The sequence below is a fragment of the Lates calcarifer genome, linkage group LG17 (assembly GCF_001640805.2).
Source record: "Lates calcarifer isolate ASB-BC8 linkage group LG17, TLL_Latcal_v3, whole genome shotgun sequence".
In the NCBI taxonomy this organism is placed as follows: Eukaryota; Metazoa; Chordata; class Actinopteri; family Centropomidae; genus Lates; species Lates calcarifer.
In genome coordinates, this window is record NC_066849.1 from 26,598,928 (window position 1) to 26,623,762 (window position 24,835).

General features: G+C 42.4%; 1 protein-coding gene and 1 long non-coding RNA gene across 2 annotated transcripts in view; one reads left to right on the top strand and one right to left on the bottom strand.

Annotated features, from left to right (window-relative positions):
• The window catches only part of mast2 (microtubule associated serine/threonine kinase 2), a 142,188-nt gene extending 117,482 nt beyond the window's left edge, over positions 1-24,706 (bottom strand). Inside the window, 1 exon segment of the mRNA XM_051077267.1 lies at positions 23,753-24,706. Within this exon segment, the coding sequence (XP_050933224.1) occupies positions 23,753-23,833 (81 nt within the window). The 5' untranslated portion in view covers positions 23,834-24,706.
• LOC127143471 (uncharacterized) lies at positions 1,701-5,022 on the top strand. The gene is made up of 2 exons (XR_007814911.1): positions 1,701-1,958; positions 2,530-5,022. It is a non-coding gene; the product is annotated as an uncharacterized LOC127143471 (long non-coding RNA).
• Positions 24,707-24,835: the final 129 nt, after the last annotated feature.

Below are 24,835 nucleotides of genomic sequence, written 5' to 3' on the forward strand. Positions count from 1 at the left end.
AGGTACTTAAGGGGGGAAAAAAGGGGGGAGAGAGAAATATGACAGCGAGAGAAAAATGTAAGGAAAGGAAGCAAAGTAGTCTGACAGATGGATGTGAATGATGCAGGGAGATGCAGGGAATATAGGGAGGAGTGTGAAGTGAGCCAGGACAAATGTTGCCTATCCTCAGCTGTGGTTTGTGGAAAACTGTTTGTCCACACGCGAAGCAAGAACTCGGAGACAAAAAAAAAAATCCCAAAAAGAAAAATGCACAGTCTCCCACATAACACCATGGAGGATAAAATGATTTAATGAGCTGAAATGCCACAATCGAAAAGAGGAAAAAAATCTCATTCAGATGCTGACATGAAAGAAAACTGTGAGGAATGTTTCCATAAAAACAACCACAGGTCAAATTCAAGTCCGTCTGAAGGAAACAGCTCCAAAATGCACTTGGCTCCTGGCAACACCAGCTTCAAGCGTGTTTACTCCAATATAAGCAACCAGTTACTCTTAATGACACTTTGAGTGGGTTAAATGTTCCTTCAAATTCCTTCAAGTACATTTAAATGATCTCAGCGCACATAGTTTCGCTAGGGGAAGCTGGTAAAGCACACTGCACCCTCTCATGCAGTTGCAGGGAAAGCTAACTTTTTCAGATGAGGACAGATTATTCTTTTTATCGTTAGAGATTTGGATCTGGATCCACAGCTCGAGGCAAATTTATGGTTTCTGTGTTCTCGTTGTTCCCGGTGAGATTGTTATCTGTGCAGCGTTCTATGGTTAATCAGTAACAGCACAGCATCTCCTCTGCCTCTCAGCGACGTTGTTAATGGCAACCGTACCAACACAGCTACGGGCTGACCACGTTATAACCTCTGAATTGACTGCATGTTCAGTTTTGGACCTTAGAGCAAGGCAAACCACCTCACCACACAGACCCTTCGAACCGCAGACAGCACCCACACCTTCGAGATCGTGGACTTTCTTTTCTTACTCCTGTTTTCAGAAAAAAAAACTCTGTCAAGACAGAAACAGAAAGCGAGGAGGGAAAACAGAGGAACCATTCATCGCACACAGTGTACAGTCCAGCTCGCCGGTGTATCAGCCAACTGGGAACTTCACAGGTCAGACAAAAACTGGAGAGACCTCTAGGAAAACCTTCAAACTGTCATCCTCAACCTGAGACCAGAAACTCTCCCTGGAGAGATAATTCACAGAACATGACACGCTATCTATATGAAGTAAAAGCCCCATAAACTGAGGCAGAGAAAAAGACAGAAACAGATTTTCTGTGCACATCTTGAAATTACAGTACCTACATCTTATTCCCCTTCTGTAGGCAAAAAACGGATGTCACAGTTACAGACCTGCACTCCACACAAGGACCAAAACTACAGACTGACAGGTTTTAATTTAGACGTTAGATTGCGGTGTTCACTACTGCAATATTTCTGGTTTGTTGCTCGCCACACCCTTCAATCACCATAGTGACAGAGGAAAACACCACAGGGTCCTTCTCTATGACATGGATTCAATCATTCATGTTTTTCTCGAGCTGAAATGTAAAAAATGTGTTTAAAAGGTTACACTGGTTTACCTAAAGTACACAAAAAGAATTCAGACAAAAATGAAATTAATATTCAATATAACTTAGTGATGTTTGCAGATTTTAACACATTTTAAAGCATTTTAATCACTTTGTACATCATTGTATCGTCAGTGTCTGGGTGTCTGTACCCTAAATTCAGTTTTATTTAAGCATTTGGACCTTATGGAGAGAACACAAGTATGACTGCTGAGAAATATCACAGGCAGGAGTCATCAGTCTGTGCCTGATTAGCTTTTGTCTGCTGAACATTCAATACAGAGGAGGAGAAGGTCGAAGTCTGGGAAGCAACTCTGAGCCTAATTAAATTCAAGGTTAGGCTTTTGTAGTGATTAATTAGGACTCAACTAATTAGAAATTCTCTAATAAGGTTGGTATTTTTCTGTGTTAGTGTGTTTTGTATAAAAAGGGAGAAACCTGATATTTGTAGCTTTGACGCTCAGGACTTTCACAGTTGCTGCTTTGGGGCTTTAATGAAGAAATTATCTTTTTTAATTTTATTGAACACTTTAGTCTAAAAAATGTGCCACTCAGTGAAACCAGTCTGCAAACTATGTCAAGTGCATTAGATGATGAAATGAATTTCTGCCCCATCAAATAAACCATGATTTACAAAATTAAATAAGATTCCAAAACTCTATAACTACATGGCCTGCTTCTAAATTTTCATAAACTTGTTTGGCTGGATACTCAAGGACAGATCAGGCTTTTCCAGAAGAGCTGCCAGGATTTTTCTGTTTGAAAAACTGAAATGACAGCTCAAACAAAAACCCAAGGAGCCATGCCAGAGCACAGTGACTGCAGAGAAATCAGTCAGCTGGCTTTGTCAGGTGTTAAAATGTACAACAAATGTAGTTAAAAAATCTTGCTGCGTATGTCCTCTCTGTGTTTTTCAGCGGGTTAGCTGCAGCTAATCTTCTGTTTCTATCTGTGTGCTGCAGCTGTCGGGGCAGAGTAGTGATGTCGTCTTTAAACTAAAAGCCTGAGGTTGAAAGGCGCCATGCTGAGGAGTACTCTGCCACCTCCAAAGACCTGCTGTAGAGGAAAAATGCTCTCTAGCCTTTGTGTGAAACTGCAAACAGACGCCGGCTGCAGTAACAACCACAGCTACAGAAAATAGCCACAAGTTAAAATGTTGGTGCAGAGATACACCCACAGTCGGCGGGCAGAGATAAGAGACCTTCTGAGAAGACTCCACCGCTGGGTCAGCATGAGGTCATGTATGCCCTCCCAAACACAGTGTGATCAGGGAGGGGAGGGGAGGGGAGGGGAGGAGGGGTGAGGGTGAAAGAGGAAGAAAAACTCAGATGGTCATTTTTGGCTGCAAAATGCAAACTTTGCATAAGGACAACCTTTCAACCCGTTGTCTGCAGTGGTCAACATGTGCAGGTCTACGTCTGCAGTTTTTGTGGCTTTTATTCTTTCTGCATGCTTTTCAATATCTTACAGAAATAACAACCACTGCTGGCATATTTATTCAGCTGTACCTAATTAGGGTTAATTCCATAAGTTGGCCAGTTGGAAAGAAGAGGCCACTGTCTGTTTAGAGCCCTATCCACAGTGTAGGCTCAACCAAAGAAGGCCTCTTATCACATTTCAAGCAAGTGATCGTAAAGTCCAAAACAGATGTAGCCGACTGTGTCCCATTATTTTCAAGTAGTGTGCAACATAATCCCCATGTGCAAATGAAAACTAGCCAATTAGGAATAGTGGTAATAGTGTAAATTTTTTTTTAACTTTGCTCAGTTTAAACTGTGTATTTACAGGCTTAAGCTTATTCAGAAAACATGAACCTTCAAGCTCTATTAGATGTCTTAGCTCAGCTTAGCTTAGTTTCCATAATATTTTGAGTGATGTAAAAAGAGATTAAAATGTTACCATGGAACCAGTGAGTTAGCTTTGGGCTACACCTGCGCCTCATGTCTTTAGGCTGTATGTGTTTATATTCTGATGAATCTGCAGACCTGCTATACTGATGGAAACTGGCAAAAGCTCTAAATCACAACCTTAAGTCAGTCTGTGAAGCTAATATTAGCTCAGACAGCTATGGTATAAGCAGAGCTGTCAATAGTATCTTTTAGTCATCGACACTGACAGGCTGTTATCTAGTGGATGAAAGTAAGAACAGGAAGCTGGAGTGAAACAAAACTCCAAACAGACAGATTTGCTCATGACTGCTCATCAGTCACACAAAACTCCTGACACACAAAGCTACAGCTAAAGCATGAAATGTTGAGAGAGGATGAGGAGGAAATACAGAGAGAGAGAGAGAGACTGAACAACACAGAATTAAAAACAAACAACTAAAGGAAAAAGAAACTAAAGAAACGGGGGAAAGATAGATGAGGTGTGTGTTAATATGAGGGCAGACCCAGCAGGTCACCTCCAGCCTGTCTCCTCTAACGCCTCCTCTCCCAGCTTGAGGTGACCTTCACTGGGCAGCGCAGTCCCACCGGGGGACACGAGGTAAATAAAGCACCGCTGAGCCACAGCCCAGATAACAACATGGTTGCTGTGGATCTCTTCATTAAAAAAGAGGAGAGGTTTGGAGCCACAGTGTTTACTACAGTGAGAAGAGACAGAGACGAGGAGTGAAAATGTTAAAGGAGGGAGGTTTCTTTGTGAACAGTGGGTCGCATTCAGAAAATGTCACTCTGCAAAATGTCACACCTCCCTCTTCATCCTCGTCCTCCTCCTCCTCCTCCTCCTCCTGTCTGAGCTCAGCAGATTGTCTGTGCCAGGACGAACTGAAGCCTCACAAAAGGTCAGATTTTTCCTTTTCCTTCCTCAAACAGATGCGTATTGTTGTTGGAGGAGGAAAGTAACGTGGCAGGCCAGAGTGGGTTTAAGTGTATATGAGTATTTCAGATGGAAAAATGACGTTTCAGATCTGTCGTTTCAGTTTTCACACATCAGTTTGTTTGAGGAAGCTAATTATTTTGCAGGGAGAGGATCAGAGATGGAGGCCACTGATGAGAAGTGAAATAAACAGAGAGGGATTAGGAAGACTGTGGGTGTAATGAAACTGTTCCCTGTTGTTGCAGAGAGGCATAAGCTGAACGTTTTGTAAGAGACAATATGAAACAGATGAGGACGGTTTCATTTTCTCAAAAGACGACGCAGCTTCATAATGTTTAGACTAGGACTGATTGATTTTCTGTTGAATCATTGACTGTCTTACATTCAAATTCCCAAAACTGATCTTTGCAACTCCACCTTCAACTGCTTCCTGTGCCCATTTTGGTGTACAATATACAAGGAAAATGTGTGAACAATTAAGATAAAAATTAACATTTTAATTAATTTATATTCAAAAGTATAGTACTTTGCTTGTTGGCAGAATAAATTCACTTTTAGCTCTTCCAAATTTTGCAGTTTTGTTGTTTCAGTGCCGATATCCAGCCCTGGTTATCAATAAAAGCTACTCTAAACGATAGTATGAATGTGTTCATTTAAAATTAATCATTTCTCTCCACGTGGAACGCAAAGAAAATATTTTCATGTTGTGGTTATACAGTAAACTTGAAGATCCCACAGTCCCTCATGAATAAATGATGGGAGGAAAACACTTAAACAGCCAAACACACACACATATACACACAGTACATCCATTAGCATTTAGACCAGCCTTTGCAAGACGATGAGAATAATGAAGTGGGCTGAGAAGTTAAATGGCTTTTCATATAGCTGCTCTGCTACAGAGATAAAGCTCATTAAATGTCTGGCTCTGACCCAACAGAAAAAGGCGGCATGAGGAAATATGTGTGTAATCGTTCATGTTCATTTGTGTGTCTGACTGCAGAGAAACAGAATGAGTTAGTGGAGAGCTGGAGACACTCTTCATGCCAAGAGACACCTGATCAGGGTGTCTACCTGTCTGTGTGACTCACCGCCAGAGGAAATAATGTCTGGAATTTTCCTACTATTGTAACATGCTGTAGTTCAGGCCTGCCTTTACCCGATTTTTAAAGCTGTGTAACTGGGGAACCTGAGTTTAAGATGGAAAAATCTCTTATTTTGTATTTCTCAATCATAAAACATACAAGTCTGTTTAGTTGCAGTTTATCAACTGAATGTAAAGAAATAACAGAAGCTCTGTGGCGTCCATGAGAGGATTGAAGTCAGCTAATCAATGGATGGAACAGCACACACGACGACAGCTGAAGCTCTTGGCAAGCAACCATTAGCACCACCACAACCAACACCCGCAGGGAACAGGAGAGGTGATAGAAACAGAAGCAAAGCATTGGTGTTGCTCTCCACCGATGGAGACAGCTCTTAGGGAGTAAGGGAACAAAGTTTGATGCTGAACTCACAATGTTTCTTCTAGACTAGTGCGTAAACAGTTGCTAATGCTAACGTTGGCTATGTAGCGATACCAAAAATCTACATGAAGCACCTTTAAAGCTTCAGACAGAGCTTCAGATGCCCCAATCCAAAGGGGCTCTCTGTCTGAACCATACTGACACTGTTAGCCTCCGAGTGCGTTAGACTGACAGCTGAGAGAATCTGGTCCGAGGCTCCTCTCGTGTTGGCTGCTTGTGAACGTCACTGTCAATGACAGGCCCGAGGCTTCACTGCTTTATACAAATAACTTGAAAATTAAATGATTTAATCAGCAACATGCAAAGAATTCCTCTGTTTACCTGGAGAGAGAGTCAACAACACTGTGACCAGTTACTGCACAACCACAGGGAGTCATCATGAAACCAAAGAAACAGGCAACACATACATACAGCCCTAAACTTTTAACTGAGGGAACCAGATTAAAGGAAATATATGTATTAGCTTCATATCTTATCACTCTCGTGTGGGATAGGTGTGTTGTCTGTCAAGGGAATTAACAAACAAAGACAACACTGCCACTAAACACTCAGAAACCTCCACGTGCAGCACTCAGACACCTTCCCCTCCTCCTCTGCAGCTCCTTGTTTAGAGGTTGAGGAACCAGCAAATTGGATTTTCACAGCTCCGCTCTGCTTAGCATAAACTCCACGCTACTTCCTATTCATGATGTAATTTGTCTGCTCGGGATTTCAAAGACACACAACTGGGGCAGAGGGTGCTTTTATGGCCCGGAGCTGTGTCCTCATTAAAGCTTTCTGCTGCAGATAAAAGGAGGATTTTGGAGGAAGCAGCGAAGACGCTGAGTACAGTTCATAGTTTATTTATACATTTGAAAAGGCAAATGTCTGTTTGATTGTCCCTGTGTAACATTTTTTATATTGGTGCTACCAAAGCTACACAGCTTTGAAATTACAGCCTTGTGTAGTGTTTTGGTTCGTTGCTGCTTCTTGAATCACTCTCTCTGTTTAAACATCATCACATTTTGATTTTCTTTTCTTCCTGCATAAAACTTTACCACTGAACTGAACCGTTCTTTTACACATAAAATGCAATTAGCAGTCACTTTTGTGTTTTACCATAAAATATACAAAATATGTCTGCACAACTGGCATAAAATTTAGTAATTGAAATAAATTTGCTCATCAAATTTGGGACTAATTATCACAACAGCGTAACTGCACTTAAACTCCTTTTTTGTTGTATTTAATTTGCTTTAATTTTGTCTTTTTTAAACTGATTTTATTTCCCTTTTCATTGTGTTAATTCATTTCCTTTTCTTAAACATAGCCTGTGTTTGTAAGACATTAAACAAATAAACCTGCCTTACTATAATTCTTATTCTGTATATATCTTTGTAAATTTTGTCTAGTTTCTTGGTCATAATATTGCAGTGTGTCTACATGTATTCCATCAGTGATGTGTTGGCAGCTCGATGAGTGAAAGTGAAGAAGCTGGATGTGAAACACATCATTTGATCCAAATAAAATAACCGTTTTTTTTTTTAATCTCATGCAGAAATACAGAATAACCTCCAGAGACCTGCTGTGCTGTGAGACGTGAACCTCGGGAAGAGAAACAACATGGACCTTTGGCAGCACAGCAGGTCAGAGGCATTAAAGCGGGAGAGACAGGGCCTTTAAAAATGACAGAGAGGTACTCAGGGAGTGCCGCAGCCTGGACAAGAGTGGTCAGCGAATTCAGAGCTGAGTTCCAGGTCGTTAACTCAAGTTTTCATTTGCCAGGACTGTGAGGATTACACAGCATTATATCTGGCAACATAAAGTCTCTGGACTCAACAGCAAGTCAGACAGGAGGGAGGGAGGGAGGGAGGGAGGAGGAGGAGGAGGGAGGTTGTTCTCTGGTAGCTACATCAAATCATGAGCACTGGACCTCAAACCTCCAACCAAAATCAGCACCAAGCTCTGTCTGATGATTCAGAATTTGAACTCTGTTGAGGTGCACCTGAACCTGAACCTGATCTGTCTGAGCAGATAAAGACAGGACAAAGAAAAACTGACGCATGTATGATGATATCAATGAAGCATTCCCCATGTTTTAATCATCATCTTCAGAAACTTATGCAAGACGTCTGGCTTCGGGTCTAATGACACCGGCCTCTCACGCTACTCAGAGGAACAACAATCAAGTGCTTTCATAAAAGCTCCACTCCTGTACCCAACCGGCTGCTGGAATGGAATCCATCTTCATAATTCGCCGTGGCAAGCCATTACTTTTCCAAAGCACAGTCAGCCTCTCTCAGGCTACGTAATACAAAGCTAGCATGCTACATTATTCCCATGGGGGTCCCGCTGCACTGACTGCCAGTATAAATGTGTGGTTTGGCCGCTGGGTGAGCGCGGTTAACCAAGCGCTCTCTGTTTTCATTCTTGGCCCGGGCTGTCTGTCAAACATCAGCGAGCACAGGGACTAATGGAGTGTTTTCACAGGTCTCCATGTCGGTCCTGAAGTGATGTGACCCTCTGGCCCTCACACCCCCTCATCCCCCAGGTCATTGTAAAGATGTCAAGAAGGGTCAAGAAGAGTAGGCAGTGGTGGTTTTTATGTCATGCAAAATAAAGCTTGCATTAATGAGGCATATATAATAATAACATTCCTGAGTTAGCTTTAGTTTATACTTCGTTTCACCTGTGTTTTCTTTTTTATTTCTTTATGTTATTTTACTGGAAATTGCTGCACCCATTACATTTTGGTCCAATTGATGTCTTTTAATATAATGTACTTTTAATACTTTAAGTCTGGTGACATTCAGTATTTTTCTTGTTGTTAATAAAGACTAAAACAAACACTGAATTGGTCCTGCTGACATTACCTGTTTGCAGAGTGAGCAGCTGGTTTAGTGTCTGAGAGTGATTTATGCATTCAATAGGAACCAGTGGATCAGAAAACATTTACAGACAGACAGATTCTTTTCGTGGGATTTCCTGACAAGAATGAAAAAAATAGAACCATCCTTTGAGAGGATGTGATAATGTTATTCAATAGAAAACCCTCCTGAATGAAAACATTAACCTCTTCATAAATTATGCAGTTGAATTTTAATAGCCTGGCTGTTTCAATCACCTGCAGACAAAGCAAAGATAAACAGCACACAGTTAACGTAAACGGAGTTCCTCACTAAATTAAAATACAGGATGCCTGATTAAATTGGACATCCAGATAAACCAGCAATCAAAATCCATTTTTCATAAAAACAAAGTGGTCTACGAGTTTAAATTCAGTCTGTGCCAGCTGTGAAAAAGTGCTTTTTGCAACACACACACACACACAGTTTGGCTGCAGGTGATCAGCCAGCCCAAACAACTCTGCTGTGACTCAGGATAAACAGATGGAAAAAGAGAGAAGGAAAGAAGGGATGGTGAAGAGGAGGAGGAGGAGGAGGATGGTAGGAGGCGAGCCAACAAAATGATGGAGAGCTAAGCCAGAACACAAACATGGAGGTTATTAGCATAAACTGCAACAGTGTCAGCAAAGTGTGTAGAGCAACATACACACACCAAAATCCACAAAGGTAGACGTAGACAGACACACACACACACACACACACACACATTATTGGCATGTGGGATTTGGTACAAATTCCAAGACTGCTATAATTAAGGTATAATAAAAAGTGTAATGGTCTCTGAGGGGACATTCATAATGAAGCTATTTAGCATCAGTGATTATGTTTTGGAAGACATCTAATGCTGCTTCATTACGTTCTCTGCCAATGTTTTTCAGTTGGATATCTCTTCAAAATACACGTGACAGCAGCAGTATGGTTAAAGTTGGGAAACTAGAACCATTATTTTAAGGCTGGAGAAAGGCTTGGTGGTTGTTGTGGTTGCTGTCAAACAGTGTGAGACATGCAGAGCCCAGTAAGCCAGAAGGAAAAAATTATTCCACGGTTTCCCCCAGGAAATTGTTTAGGCGAGGTGGTAAGCCACCCACATCCTGATGGATCCTGTCTCCTAATCTGTTTAGTTAGTAGATGACCGATCTAAAAAAAAGCTCATCAAATATATGACATGACGAGCTTTTTTCTCCTGTAGGTGAAACACTGCAAAAAAACCCTGAACTTGTGCAAAGAAATCAGCCAGTTCTGCTCTCAAATGAATGAACCTGTGCTCAGATTAAAAGCTGTTTCAACATAAAGATAAAACATTGACGATTAATAGGCAAGATAAGAAGTATATGAATGATCTGTGTCCAAAATCAATACTAAACTGCAATAAACCCCAACAGTTCATTAGATTAGTTTATCAACGATCTGACTATTTTAATTAGGCTACACAGTGAATGTGATGATAAACAGTGTTAATATAAAGGAATTCTTTCAGTTTCTGTAGCAGAGCAACAACAACCAGTCAACTTCAGTAAACTAATCATTTCTGCACACAAGTTGGAGAAAACAATAATCCTGCTGGGTTCTAGAGAGACAGGATGTGTGTACAGTGGTGTCAAAGCCAAACGCCTATGAGCCTGACGTCCACACAGTTTTTACTGCATGAATGACACACTGCTTCACGGCCACTGCTGAACATGATCAAAAGTGTCCAATAAACATCGTGCTGCATGACATTTCCTCCAAAACAGGATGTCCTGATCATGTTTCCCTGATCCCAAACTGAGTCTTTTATTGGTGAGTATCTGCTGGTACACAGTCTCATCCTAGATTTATTATTTTTCCTATATAATACAGCTGCACACACACACAGAGACACACACACTCACTCAGAGAAACAGGAAGGTAATGTCATTACATGTCTGCAGCATAATCCCACCTGAGCAGCAGCAGCACTGCCAAAACCACCACCTGAGTCCTGGGACGAACTCCAAACCTGTGTACTGCACTCCTACGGGTGTGTACGTGTATGAGTGTGTGTGTGTGTATAAACCCATTGTTTCGTGTGAGTTCATGCACATGTGGCTGTGTGTATGTGTGTGGCAGGCACACTGCACCAGCTCTGACTAATCCTGAAAGTCACCACAGTCACTGAGTCTCTGCAACAGACACAGGGAACTCTCTCATCCAGTACAAAAGCTGAATTTACTCAGCTTCTTCTTTAAACTTAATGCTTTCTCAGCTGGCAGCTTCTTTGATGTGATCGCGTTTTCTTATGAGACCATTCCAGTAAATCAATAAAACAATATGCACTGTGCAGGGCTGCCAGTTTTTGATGCCTTGGCACTCATAAATGTTTACAACCAGGCTGCCTCGCTGCAGCACAAAGAGGAGATGTAAAGGCCGACACACACTGGCTGCACACAACGTGCATCAAAACACCAGCCCCTATTGTTTTTAATGTAAGCCCACGTACTGGCAGCGTCCTGATGCACATCAGCACACACCCCATAATACTTCCCAGCTTTAATGCAAATCACTGGCATTTGCACATTATATAATGATACACAGTATGAGAGGACAACAGGACCATGGTCAGTACTTAGTAACACCCCCTGTAGTGAGTATCACAGCTTGTAAATGCATTTTGCAGCAGCTAAGACTCTCAGTTCTTGGGGGGGTTTTCATCTGGCTTTGTCAGATTCTTGGGGGTGTCTCCAGAGAGGAAGAATCTGAAAAACGTCTTTTGGACCTGGAAAACCAAAGAACTACACCTGCTCAAACACGTACATGGGCTGTGTTGTGTTGTCAGTAAAGTGAAGAAGCCAATTTTCTGTCTCCTCTAACCTTCTCCGTGATCACTCATGGCAAAGGCCAACGTAGCTGACAATGCAGGTGTTGTCGCTGGGGATTTGACTGACATCTCAGTACAGGAGTGAAGTAATAACTGTTCACCTGGATAGCAGGTAGCTTTTATGAGCTGCAGTCAAAGCACACATTTTCTATCTGCTGCTAACAGAGGCAGGAGGAGGCAGAGCGAACGTTTAACCTGCTGAGATTAAGCAGAGGAACTGAACTGCTTATCCCACTGAGAACGTGTTGGCTGGGATGCAGAATTTTCTGTGGATACACGTGATTTCCACACATTTTTTTACTTAGCAGGCTTAGTGTAGCCTACACACACATCTCTAAAATACCTTGCCATTTTAACTGTGCTGTGTGTGTGAGCCTTTATTGGTTTACATGAGTCATTTCTGCAGCTACACCTGCCATCCATCTACACTGTAACATGTCTGTAACAGGTCTTAGCATGTAGCAGGTTTGAGCCGCATCAAATCTCTCAGAGCGCTCGGTATTGTAACTCACTGGCCTGCTCTTCACTGCTCGGCTGTTTAATTCCCTGCGGATTAAACTGATATCTGAACTTGAATGCTTTAATCCCGGGTGTGTTCCTGCTGTGTGGGTGTGTGAGTGCGTGTCGTAATCACACACATTTCAGCTCGGTCACATCTGCAGGCGCAGATTGCCTCTGGTGGAAAAAAAAAAATCACAAGGCTGGGGTGTGTTTGCAGAAGCACAGAGGTGAGTGTGAAAAATGAGGTTGAATAAGTTTTAAAGGAAAACTGGGTGATGTCAAGTTTTTGTTTTCTTCCTTCTTGCAGGAACCTCATGCATCATACCTGCTCTGCTACTAAACACTTCAGCTGTGCCTCTGAGTGAGTTCACAGGAGCTGGTGAAACCATAAAAGCAAGAACTTTTTGTTCCCAAGAGTCTCAGGGACTTCAGGGTGTTGGTTCCCTTCTGATCGATCTGTCTCAAACAAGCCAGGATGATTCACGAGGCATTACTGATCAGATGACACCTGCAGGTGCAGGCAGCAGATCAGACTGTGACACTTGTGTGGTAAAGTTGATGTATTTGTTTGTTCTTCATGGATTTAGGTGGATAAGTGTCCGTGTTGTGTGATTGTCTCAGACTCGGACTGTTGTGTTTGTGCTCCTATAGTTAGCTGCTGCGCTGGAGGAACCAGGATGTTTTGTTGGAAGCTCCTTTGCTGGCCACAGCCCAAAGGTTAATAACCCCCAATCAGGACAGGGAGGGACGGCCGCGATGACTTCCACAATCACCATACACACACACAAGGCCGCGCACACGTGTTGTTTGACTTACATGACATCAACATGCTGTAAAACACAGTCCCACCCACTCAAACACACAATTCAAGCAACTCAATGAGAGGTGTATTGACACAGTTCTTGTGTATAAACAGTGAGATCACTGTGACATGAAACGGGAGCAGAGTTACACAGACGCCTCCTCCGTGATCACACGCCCTCGACCTCCTTCTCTTCTCAGTGTCACGACGAGGAGATTCTGGCCTCAGACCAGCGCTTAAAAGCACTCAGCGAAGGAAGTCAGGCAAGCGACAAACACCTGCCAAACACCGAGCGGTTTGGACTGCCGGCTGCTGATTGGTCGACCTCATTTCACTGACTGAGAGAAGTAGTGAAAGTGGCTGACGGTGGATTTCAGAAATGTGTTTCTCTCTGCATTTAAGCTCTTCCTTGCAGTTAGGGATCTTTACAGAACACTTAAGCTTTTTTTATGTTGTTTTTTTTTTTCAGCTGAGTGCAACTAAAATGGCTCTTTGATGGATTAAATCAGTCACATGTGTTAAGTCAAAGAGGAATCCTGTTTTCAAACTCTGTTGGCCTATTTCCTAAAGATGATTTATTCACAGTATTTTCTCTTTCCATGAGCATCACTGCACACCCCACTGGATTATTCTGACTCTACTACAATGTCCAATATTTTGGGAAAAACATCCACCCTCCATCTAAACTTACCTTGTGCAGGGTCAGAGGCAAAGCTCCGCACAGACTCTATTTAAAGAGATTCTCAAGGACCCGATCCATTTTATACATCAGTGTTTACATTTAATTCATTCTGAGCTCCCTCCATAGTCAGAAAACGGATATATCAAAATCTACATGACTCTTTCCACACACACACACACAACCGAACAACAATCAGTATCTTTAGTATCACGCTGTTAGTTTTGAAAGCAACCTGAAACCTTCTTGCATGCCTAAATGCTTTTTATTTACGGTCCATGTCTGTGAAGACTCTCAGTCATCCAGGTCATGGTTACCCAAGAAGGGTTGAATCAAGGGCAACTGGACTCAGACACATGAAGGGACCATTTCAAGAATTTACAGCCAAGTCCAGTTGCAGTTGATTTACAGGCACCTGGCGGCTGAGTGAATATTTTGACAAGATTTTCGTGAGAATTTTTAAGTTTGGTTTTGATGTCTGTACCAAACAAGCGTGTTTACATCTGGAGAATGTGGAGAATGTGATTTGTTGGCCAACCATAATATTTCAATCAACTGTTCAGCCCTACCTTGCTTTAACCCTTCCTGGATTTATTTACTGTTGTTTTTAAGCATTAATTATGATTCAACATCAGGTAAGTTTACTAGAGGTAGGACAGTTTAAACCTGCTGCTCTCTAGTTGTGCTCTTTATATCATTTGTAGCAGCTAAATTTAACAACATGATTGAGCCACCATCTGTGCTGTAGTCACAACACCTCCCGCAGCCTGGTGATGATGACCTTGTTTTCTGATCAGGGGGTCTGATTTTCATCTTCCTTTTCCTTCCTTAATCATCAGCAGGGAAAACTGCAAAACTGCCCTGAGACCAGCTCTGGAAATTAGTGTTAGTTTCAGGCATGCAGTCCATTTCCACAGTGACGTGCAGCAGAAGTCGTCTTCCCCCTCCCCTCCATCTGTCCTGACCCTGCACACACACTAACACACAAACAAACAAGCCTCAGGGGGCACAACAAACCCAACGGCAGCCTCGAATGCTAAACTTCTGGTCAGACTCACACCAGGGTTCAACATTAACTCTGAACCCACAGATCAGTGGCTGACAAATCATTTCTCAGTATAAATATACACATCGCCCAACCGTGTGTTTTGTCATGTTCACATGTTCAATCGAGGGAAACTTATATTTCCATGAAGACATGAATGTTCTGTTTTCTTTCGTTCTGTCACTGCCACGCTGCTATTACTTCCATTTTTCTTTTAGAATCCTGTTTCTATCTAAAACTGTCTGTACCTATATTTTTGCATACATGAGTACAAAGATCACCAATTCCAAGAAGAAACATCTCCATGTTCTATTTCCATTCTCTTCTTCCACTACCGGGAATATATTTTGGTTTTCATGCAGTGGGTTTCACCAACTAGCAGTGTGTGTTATTTTTTTGCAGGGTGAGTACACCTTGTATATGTGGGTTTTTAATTTCAGGAAGAACAAAACAACTTCAAAAGTAATTTTCCAACACACACAATTATGTCTTCAGTGAGCAGCAGACACACAGATTTAACTACCTGCACGGCTTTGTACAAACATCTCGCACATAATTTGATTCAGTGTGGAAATACTTTGAAAACAGAGCGTTGTGTTCATGACGGCAGCACACAGCGATTTGTTAATAATAATAATAATAACTCAGCACAGTATAGCACAGGTGTGCTCCACCGCTCATTAACTTGATTGGGTGTTTACTAGAATTAAATCTCAATTATGGGGTATTTGGGAGAAGAGAGGAGAGGAAATAAAATACAGGGGTGAAAGAAAGAAGGTGGTGGAGGAGGAGAGGGAGGAAGGTAGAGGAGAGGAGGGGAAGAAAGACAATAGAGAGGGGGGAGGGCGAGGAACATCTAGTAAAGGTTCTCTTAGTGAACAACAGAGTAATGTGGCATCCAGCTCAGTGTGAAACCAGCACATCACTCAGATACAATGACTGGGGGAAGGGAGGGTTGAAACAGGGAGGCATAATGTGGCACTAAGCAGGGGCAGAGTGATGGATTTTGTTCATTAAGGATGTTGTGTTGGAAGCTAAAAACCAGACTCTGAATCTCGCTCATTCAGGATTCAGGATTCAGACCAGAGCTTAAATTGAAGCTTCGTGAGGAAAAGCTGCCGATAAGAAACCGCAGCGAGGGTTTGAAAAAAGAAAACAGGGGACATGAAGATTTGGGGACAACTCCTCATCTCACCTTACCTCACCTCTCAAGCTTTCTTCAAACGAAAAGAGAAAGGTGAACTGAAAACCACAAAAAGATTTGTTGTTCACTCAGGAACATGGTTTAATCCTTTGTCTTCATGTGTGAGGTTTCATGTGTCAGATTGCCACAAGATAACAGTAGGCTGCTTAGTAATAAGTGCCAGTTTCATGCACTGATGTATAGGACCCATTTATGTTATTATCCTGCTTAATGAGAGTTTTATAATTAATATCATTCACCCTCCTGCATCTGTGCCTGCCCATTACCACTGTTCTAGGCACCCTAAAATGGCACCCATTAGCCCTTTGGGCTCCATCAATCAGCCCATTGGCCTGTGCAGCGCTGGGACGACAATCAGCCGGGAGTCCCAGAGGTCGTTCTGGCACGACGGCTCCTCAGCTGCACGCTGATCACCCATAGCTGGTTCAAGAATGGGAAGGAAATCGCTCTCCCGTATCACTGCAGGGGCGGGGAGCGGGTTTATTGGTTAACCTAAGAGGTATTTAATGAACAAGCGAGAGCAAAGAGCCGAGGCTACTGTTTGAAATGAGTTCAGCTGGAAACAGACTTTAAGATCAGGAAACAAAGCCTGGTAAGGCTGGGTACTTGTCCCAGAATGATATACATGGGAGGAATGAGCAAGATGATGTGATCAAATATAAGACGCCAGCTCAGTGACAGTTTCTGGTTCTCCAGACTCTTTCAGTCAAGACTCAAAAAGTACTGAGGTGCGCAGACCCAAAACCATGCAGCATCAAGATCTCATACACTGCAACTGTTTGCACTGACATATACATACATTTTCTGTCCTGAAAACAAAAAAAGCACCTTTAGATATATTGAGAGAACATGGAGGGGTAATACTCTGAACAATAGGTAGACTCGTTTTGCTAATTTATTCAGAAAAGACAAAGAAACCGAGGTGAAGAGGAGGATGGGGAGACAGTTTACAGGGCTATAAACTGTAAAGGCTGAGATTAAATTTATGAACTGGATAATAAAATAGTTCTCACTCCCAGACCACCAAGCGGTTTTACATTTTGTTCCCTGTTCTCATACAGTTTCATTTCAATTCATTGTTATTTTTTCTGCCCACATGCAGCAAAATTTCACGTACATTTTTGGTATGAATCTTATTACGCGGATTCGTTGAAAGTAGTAACCTGAAACACGTTTATCAGGGTTATTCTCATGTCATATTTTGTGATATTTTGGTTGTAGCTACTATTTGACTTCTTCCTTAAACAGTTAAGAATGATTGTTGTGCAGTGGTTTGGTGATAAAGATGGTAAAAAATTCAAATTATTATTATTCTAATGATATTCAAAAGCAACTTGATCAGCAGGCAAACACTGCACTGTGAATAAATGTAATCCTATTCCAGGATTAAAATGAATTATTTCAAACAAAACTGACGTTTCACTTCCCGCGTGTCAAGAGACGGCAACGTTAATCATACGTACAACCTGTCCGTCCTGAATTATAATTGCTTGGAGAAGATAAACACACACAAAGTGTCACACAGTCTGTGACTAATTGACAGCAAGCATGACATCTCATCATGATCATAGAGGATGTGATTTGTACAGTGGAACAACCAGAGCTAAATCTGCTGTTATCTAAAACCGCTCTGAGCTTCAGCTGGAATCCAACGAATGCAGGAGATCACATAAACTGCAGAGCCAAATAAACGTGAGAGCTGATGTAGAAAATATGAAATGTTTAGATAACACTGTTCAGGCCAGTTGGAGGGCTGTCCGAGCCATCTGCTCTGTCAGTGTGAGTGTTACAGTCCTGCACTGCAACACTGCTCAAGTCTCACTGTAGCTTTTCATTCTGTCGACCGTGAAGCCATCTTGGGTTTCTCTAACAGGAACATCCACTGCAAAAAGCAAAAGATTTCAGTTTCTGTCTGATCTCTTTTCATCTACTCAGCTGTTTTCCTCCTTTTGTTCGTCACACTCATGTAACTGAGCTCAAACATCGATGATTCGCTCCTCGTCACACTGTCCCTGAAAAGGTCAAATCTTTTTACTTAAACCTTTCGTGATCGATATTTTTATATCAACAGCGGATCACATGACTGAGAGTTAGTTTCCCCTCAGGTGCACAGAGCTTCACAGCCTCTCTCAGTCAAGCGTTCTGGTTTTTCCAGCCCACAACTTTTTTGTTTTGGTTCACTCTCGCTGCTCTCAAAGTGTTTTTGGCCACAGCAGGCAGCTGTTTGCAGAGAGAAAGCTCTAAAAAAGCCACTGTGCACTATCTGCTCAGTAACAAATGGCAGGCAGACAAAACATTTAGCAGCTACAGAGAAGAGCCATAGAGTTCCCTCAGGAGATGATGAAGAGAAAACCAGAGCTAAAGGAGAGAGAATTTGCACCTGTACTGACTCATCAGGTGGCAAAACACGACTCCAAATGAATGCTAATGTTGCTCTGTACCTGTCAGATGAGTAAACTGTGAATTGTTTTCTAACAACATCGCCTTAAAATCTGATAATATGCCCAAATGTACCTTGTTTTCAAGGCGATTCTTTGGCTGTTTTTACTAAAAGTTTTAATGTATGAAAGGCCAGAAAGAACCAATGTAAAAATACTCATCACAATTTTACAGTGCACAAGGTGACGGCGCACCATTAGATGTTTTGGCCAAACACAGACATAACACAGAATTCAGATATTTGAGAAGCAGAAAACAAAAAACACATTTTACTCACAGTAAGCCATGACTCTAAACACCTCATACATTTCCACATAATTACAGTCTTACCAATCCAAAACCACCCATCATCCCCACAACTGCACCGTGGGACTGCTCAGGATCTGAACTCGGTTCCAACAGTGTAACAACACCGTGCAGCCTCTGGCTTATAGTGAAAATCCTCTGAGTGTTTAGCACAACAGCCCTCCCTCTTCTCTCCCACCCCTATTGACACTGTACTGTACAGTACATTGTTAATCCACTGCAGATTTCAGTCTACTTCCAGTCTGCCCTAATTAGCCTGATCCTGCCAGGGGGGCTTTGAATGGGAACAACATCTCTCCAATGTGCTGCGATGTAACAGATTATCCTCCTATCACAGTTTATCGACAAACTTGGCTCAAGGAAGAATTAACTGGATGTTTCTTTATTATTTATTAATTTAAGGTGAACTACCTCATGGGCTTGTAGCACACTTACAAATTCATGCATTCCACTTCAGACTACGCCTACACCTGCCAACCTGTGGCACCTGTAAAAAAGGAACGGCACTGAAATGTCAGTGTCAGCACCTTCAGGCAACAAAAACTTCTTGCTTTGTCTCATTTTTGCAAAATATAACACTCACAAACAACAAAGGTAAACTTTCAGTAACACCCAAGATTATACTTCAAATATTCACAGATCAATCAGCATAGTCTGTCCACTGTTTTATTTTGTAATTTATATAAAATATATAACACCTAAAGCAATGGTAGACTGTGAGTGCAGCTCTGCAGCTGGATGATATTGGGGCCAGGTACCAATGACACTGTATGTCCTTGTTAATAAAAAGCTTTGCAGTGCACCAGCAAAGGAACAGCAAAAGCCATGAAACACAGGCAACATTTTGAGGCAGTATTACATCAGTTCAGGGTTTGATTACAAGTAGGATATAAAGATCAGGAGGAGAGGAGGGAAGGGTGGCAGGCTGATTTGCAGGTGGTAATAACATAAAACATATGACACAATATTTTAAAATGCTTAAAAGATACTCCAGGTGTCTACAGGTCTTAGATCAGAAGCTAAATTCAGGAGGTTTATGCCTCAACTGAGGCCCAGCATAACTTTAAAATATTTCAGTAACAGTGCTAGTCCCCAAATTATTCCTTTTCCAATAACTGACTAACAATCCTGGGAATAAACATTTAGATATTTAATAAAATACTGTATAAACAGAACCAAATTATCACTTAAATCAGGCAACATCTGCTCTATGCTGAAAGGCCTATGGATCTGACTGTGCATTATCAGCTGTCTGCTCCAATCACAAATTCAAAAAGTTAAACAGCCAAACCTAACCTCAAAGAAACTTCCTCTTTCATGGAAGAAAGAAGGGAAAAATGCAAAATAAAAATGTATTATTATTCGCTGAAGTTCAGAAGAAAGCTGGGCAGGATCTGCCGTTTTAATGAAGTGAATACAACACAGCAAACGTTCAGCACTGAGGTAAACAATAAGGAATAAGGAGCAGGCTTTCTGTTCACACAGCTGCAATAAATGCCAGCCATCGTCTGATAGTGTTTATTGTGTGTAGAGGACCTCACTGCTTTTACTGCTCCCATTTAACCATGTCAGAGAACACATGTGACCTGTAAAACAGGGATGGGTCAGGACCACAGAGAAATACAAGTCTGAAACCGTCCCAGGAGGACAGGGGGAACGGCTCTGTCAGCCAATCAGCTGGCAGGAAACTGTGAAGAACCCCTACGGAGGGAAAATGAGACGTTTTTAACAAGCGACTGCAACTTTCAGGTGGAGAGGAAGAGTTTTCCTCAGGAGACATTAAGATGTTTCTAAAGGTGAGTTCAGTCTTATTTTGATTTTCCAGGTGTTAGTTTGGAGCCGACTCCGAGTAAATGTTCAGTGAACGTCAGGCCAAGCAGTCTCCATTAGGGTCTGCCACCCCCACCACTAAAAATAATAGATTATTCCTTCTGCCTATGAAAATAACACTGGCAATTATCGACCAATCAGCCAACCAGGACTACATCCCTAAACACAACAAAGACATCAAGAGCATAAATGAGAAGTTTGGCTGAGAAAGTGTCATACTTCCCAGAGTATATGGGAATCAGATTTAAATCTGATTTTAATCACTGTGACAAATGATGCCTCCCTCTCCTGTCCTGCTTGTTTCAATTAGCGGACTGTAAACAGGCTCCATGCAACGTCTCTGCGACTGTCAGAAACAAAGGATTCCTGGACACAAACAGCTGACTGGTTCTTTGACTGCACAGGATGTTTGTGTGTGTGTTTGTGCTCTGTCCTTAGCAACATATTAACACACACACGCTCTCTCAATTAGTCACATTCACGTTAGGACGTGACATCATTCCTTTCCCGATGTTGTAACTGATGTTCACGGTGACGCTGGCGGTCGAGGTCCCAGAAGACGGACTCTGCTCACAGCTGCTGTTTGTATCTCTACACAACACCTGTGGGTCCAGCAGGAAGAACTGTGTGTGCTACATGCGTTAGACGAGTCAGACGGGATGGTGCGATGCTGCCACTGCGACCTGGCCTCCGATAACTGGAAGAAAATGGAGGATTTGCTGCTTTTCTCTGTTTCTCATCCTGGGCTGGACAAAACAAGACATCTGAGGACGTCTTCTTGGACAAAGCAGTATCAAAAGATTAACCGATAATGAAAGTAATTGCTAGCTGTGGCCTTAATCCCACTGTTACACGATACACAGGAAACTCTGTCGGACAAATTTACAACAAAATCCCAGCAGACGGCCCCTGGAAGTATTACTGAGCCATAACAGGGTCATGATTCATTGCTCAGCGCTGCAAAGTCTAAGCAATAGGTAGATAAGTCAGGCTGGATGAAAACGCCCTGTCTGCTCCTCCATTTTACACTGTTTCACACACAAACACATAAAGCAGCAGCAGCAGCACAAAAACATCTGTCTGACTTCCCATGATACCGTAAAGTTCACTCCCTCTCTCAGCACCTCCCTCCCATGACTCAAACCTGGCTGGAAAAAAATTAATTTCACCTCTTTAGTTGACTTCAGGATAAAGTGCTGATGCTAAAATAACTGTAGAGGTTATTAAACATGACGACTGAGGGGAAATCTTATTAACTGGACACATTTAACCTTATTATGCACATAACATCCCAAATGGCAGGGTGGTGCGGCAATACAGTATAACAGCATCTGTCATATCAAACTCCCACAGACCAGGGAACATGACTTCATGCAGAAATGTGAAATTATGAGCTACAGCAGTGACTTCATCTTTGGAGACAGCTCTTATTATTAAAGAAAAAGCTCCATGTTTATTGCAAACTGAGACTAATAAAATCTAAGTAAGAAAAGTGTTTCTGTAAATCACAATGTTGGACAAATAAACACTGGTCATCTGCTGCAGTGTTTAGGATTCTACTGGTTTTCATTCACTGCACTACAGCATTAAAAATAAACAGAATAATTATAAAAATCTGCTCTGAATAAATACAAAGCAGACGTGATGGACGGGCCCATGACAAGCAAGTTTCAAGTCTCTCCAAGTTTCAGAGTTACCGGCGCTGACAATGTTTGTTATTTTAATACTTGAAAATGATAAGAAATCATCTGCAACAGACACCAAACACTAATTCCCTGCTCCCTGATCCACCTTCAAACCAAATGTTATTAAAATCTTGTGAGATATCCAACTATTTTATTTGCAAAAACTCAAAAAGGTCACAGCTGATAACGTGCAGAGAATACAGGAACCGGAGCAATGCAGATGTGTTTAAGCAAAATTATGATTCATGGTTGGTTTGTTGAATATTTGCATGTTGGTTTTTTTTTAATCCTAACAACAAAGCTCGTGTCCAGTGGTGCAGTGCTGTAAATACCTGCTTATGATTCTCATATTCCTGTAGTTTCCTCTTCATAGACGTTCAAATGTGTCTGTATGGTCTTTTCTATGTTAACTGTGCTGAAGTATCACAATAAATCTACTTATTAACAATCAGTTGAGGTAAAGCCAAGTTCAAATGGATTCTCTGCAATGCCACACATTATAAAATGAGGCGATGAGCTCCTCCAACCTTGTGTTGAACCAGCAGGTTGATACCAATGCAGACTCTCTCCTCTATTTACTATTAAAATGGCACAAACACAACACCCACGCCTGCAGCAAAGTCTAAACCAGCTGGGCACTTTAGACCTCCAGTCCTTCAGTGCCCCACTTTACAGTAGCTTCACCTTGCAACTCAACAGATCCACACACACACACACACACACACACACACACTGTCACCTGGCCACATTACCCAGCACTCAGCATCCAGAATGACTGAGCAGAAATTCAGCTTAATGTGGTCAACTTTTAATGCGGGCTGTGGTATTTTCAGCCTGTCACTTAGAGTGTTAATGCTGCAAATTTGTGCATGATGAGAAAAACATGTTGAGCCGCAGGAACAAGGGAAGGTGGAGGGAGACTCCCCGTGAGACCCAAACACGTCAAGTTCTTTTTATTCTGCACATAAGCAGCCTGGAAGTTAATGGAAGCATTCAATAATGCTGTGGGCTGGAGCTGCAATCCGTCTATTAAGTGATTAGTCAATTAATCAGCTTGCATTTTGATAACAGGATAATTGTTTTTAGTCATTTCCTGGCAAAAATGCCAAACATTTTCTATTTCCAGTGGCTTTAATGTGAGGATCTAATCATTTTCAGCTTGGCATTTTTCACTTTTTATGTTTTTGAGAAAAAACTAAGATTATTAATTGAGAAAATGTAAAATATATTCAGATCTTGTTAATGACTGTCTGTCTGTAAGAGATCTCATTCCTGATATGACTTGGTATCAGCTGGAAATTAAAATGTTGTGGTGTAACTGATCCTCATGCCCTGGGAACTGGTCTGTGCTGCAGCTCTGTAGGGCACACGACTTGTTATAAATAAATAACCGTAACATGTAAAAACACCGGCACGGTTCTTTAAGCAGGTGAGCACTGAGTAAAGCTCAAATCAACATGAATTCATAACATTTTCAATCAGATTGTGCAGGTACATCGATGACTTCTGCCCTGTGCGTGGGCTGACAGGCTTATCGCGGCTCATCAGGGACACAAACTTACCCAGTCCTCAGTTCAGACCTTATTTTATAAAACAATGACACAGTGTCTGAGACTTTTCTACTCACCGCATCCTTCTCCTCTCCCCCGCTCTCCTGCTGCTCCATGTTACAGAGTTTCCTCTTGTTTTTATTCTCCGACCTCTTCATCTCTCACCGAGCGGTGAAACAGAGCGAACCCTCCCTGAGTGCGGGTTCGGCCCAGCTGAGAGCCCGCTGTGCTGCGGCTGGATCCTCTCGGTAACTTCAGTTAGCTGGCTGGCTCAACGTGTCAGTGTCGACCTCAGTGACACCTCGCTGCCAGAATGAAATTCATCGCTCGGTCGATGCAGCTTTTTTTTTTAGTTGAGTGTCCGCTCAGGAGTTTGTTCCAGCCAGCCATTCCTTGTCGGCAGCCAGTGCTGCGGCTGTGGGCTAGCTAACTCAGAGCCTAGCTGCACTCCTCACTCCGGCTCCACATCTGGGAAAGCCGTTGTGACAAGCTGTCAATCAGCCCTGCAGCACCCAGCAGCCACTAGTTTCTCCTTGAAGACAATAAAAAGGGCGGTTTATGCTCGCTCACTGGGACAGTTTATCATCTGCAGGGTGAGGATGGTCCATGCCGAGCCGTTTTCTCGGTGCCGTCTCTAAAACTACTTGTTAGTTAGTTGGTTAGCTGGTGAGTGAGGTGCAGCAGCTGCTAGCTACCTAAGTTAGCTTCCTGCTGCGTGACTAGCTGAGCGGCTAGCCGGGCTACCTGCCCGGGAGCACCGTGACACCCATGACAGGTCTACCTTCACTCCTAACGGACGGTTCCAGATGATTCCCGCCTGAATTCTGGGCGTTTTATCCGTGTCGCTGGTTTTTGTTTCAGGCTGTGGATGTCCTCTTCATGTGTTCCTCCATCCTCAGATGAAAAAAAGCTGAGCTCTGTGTGCGGACACCGGGTCGAGCTCCGCGTTGAACTGCAGCCGCGGCACGGCACGGATCAGCTTGTTTCCTGACTCTGACTCGGTCACTGCGGCGTCAAGGTAACGAGAGCGAGGAAGGCGACGTCCGGTCGAGCTTTACCAAAATAAAAGCACGGCTTCTTCAAAATAAAAGGTTCAGAAACGAACCAAAAACATTTTACACTACGTGGACAAAAGTAGATGTTAAACACTGAATATATGT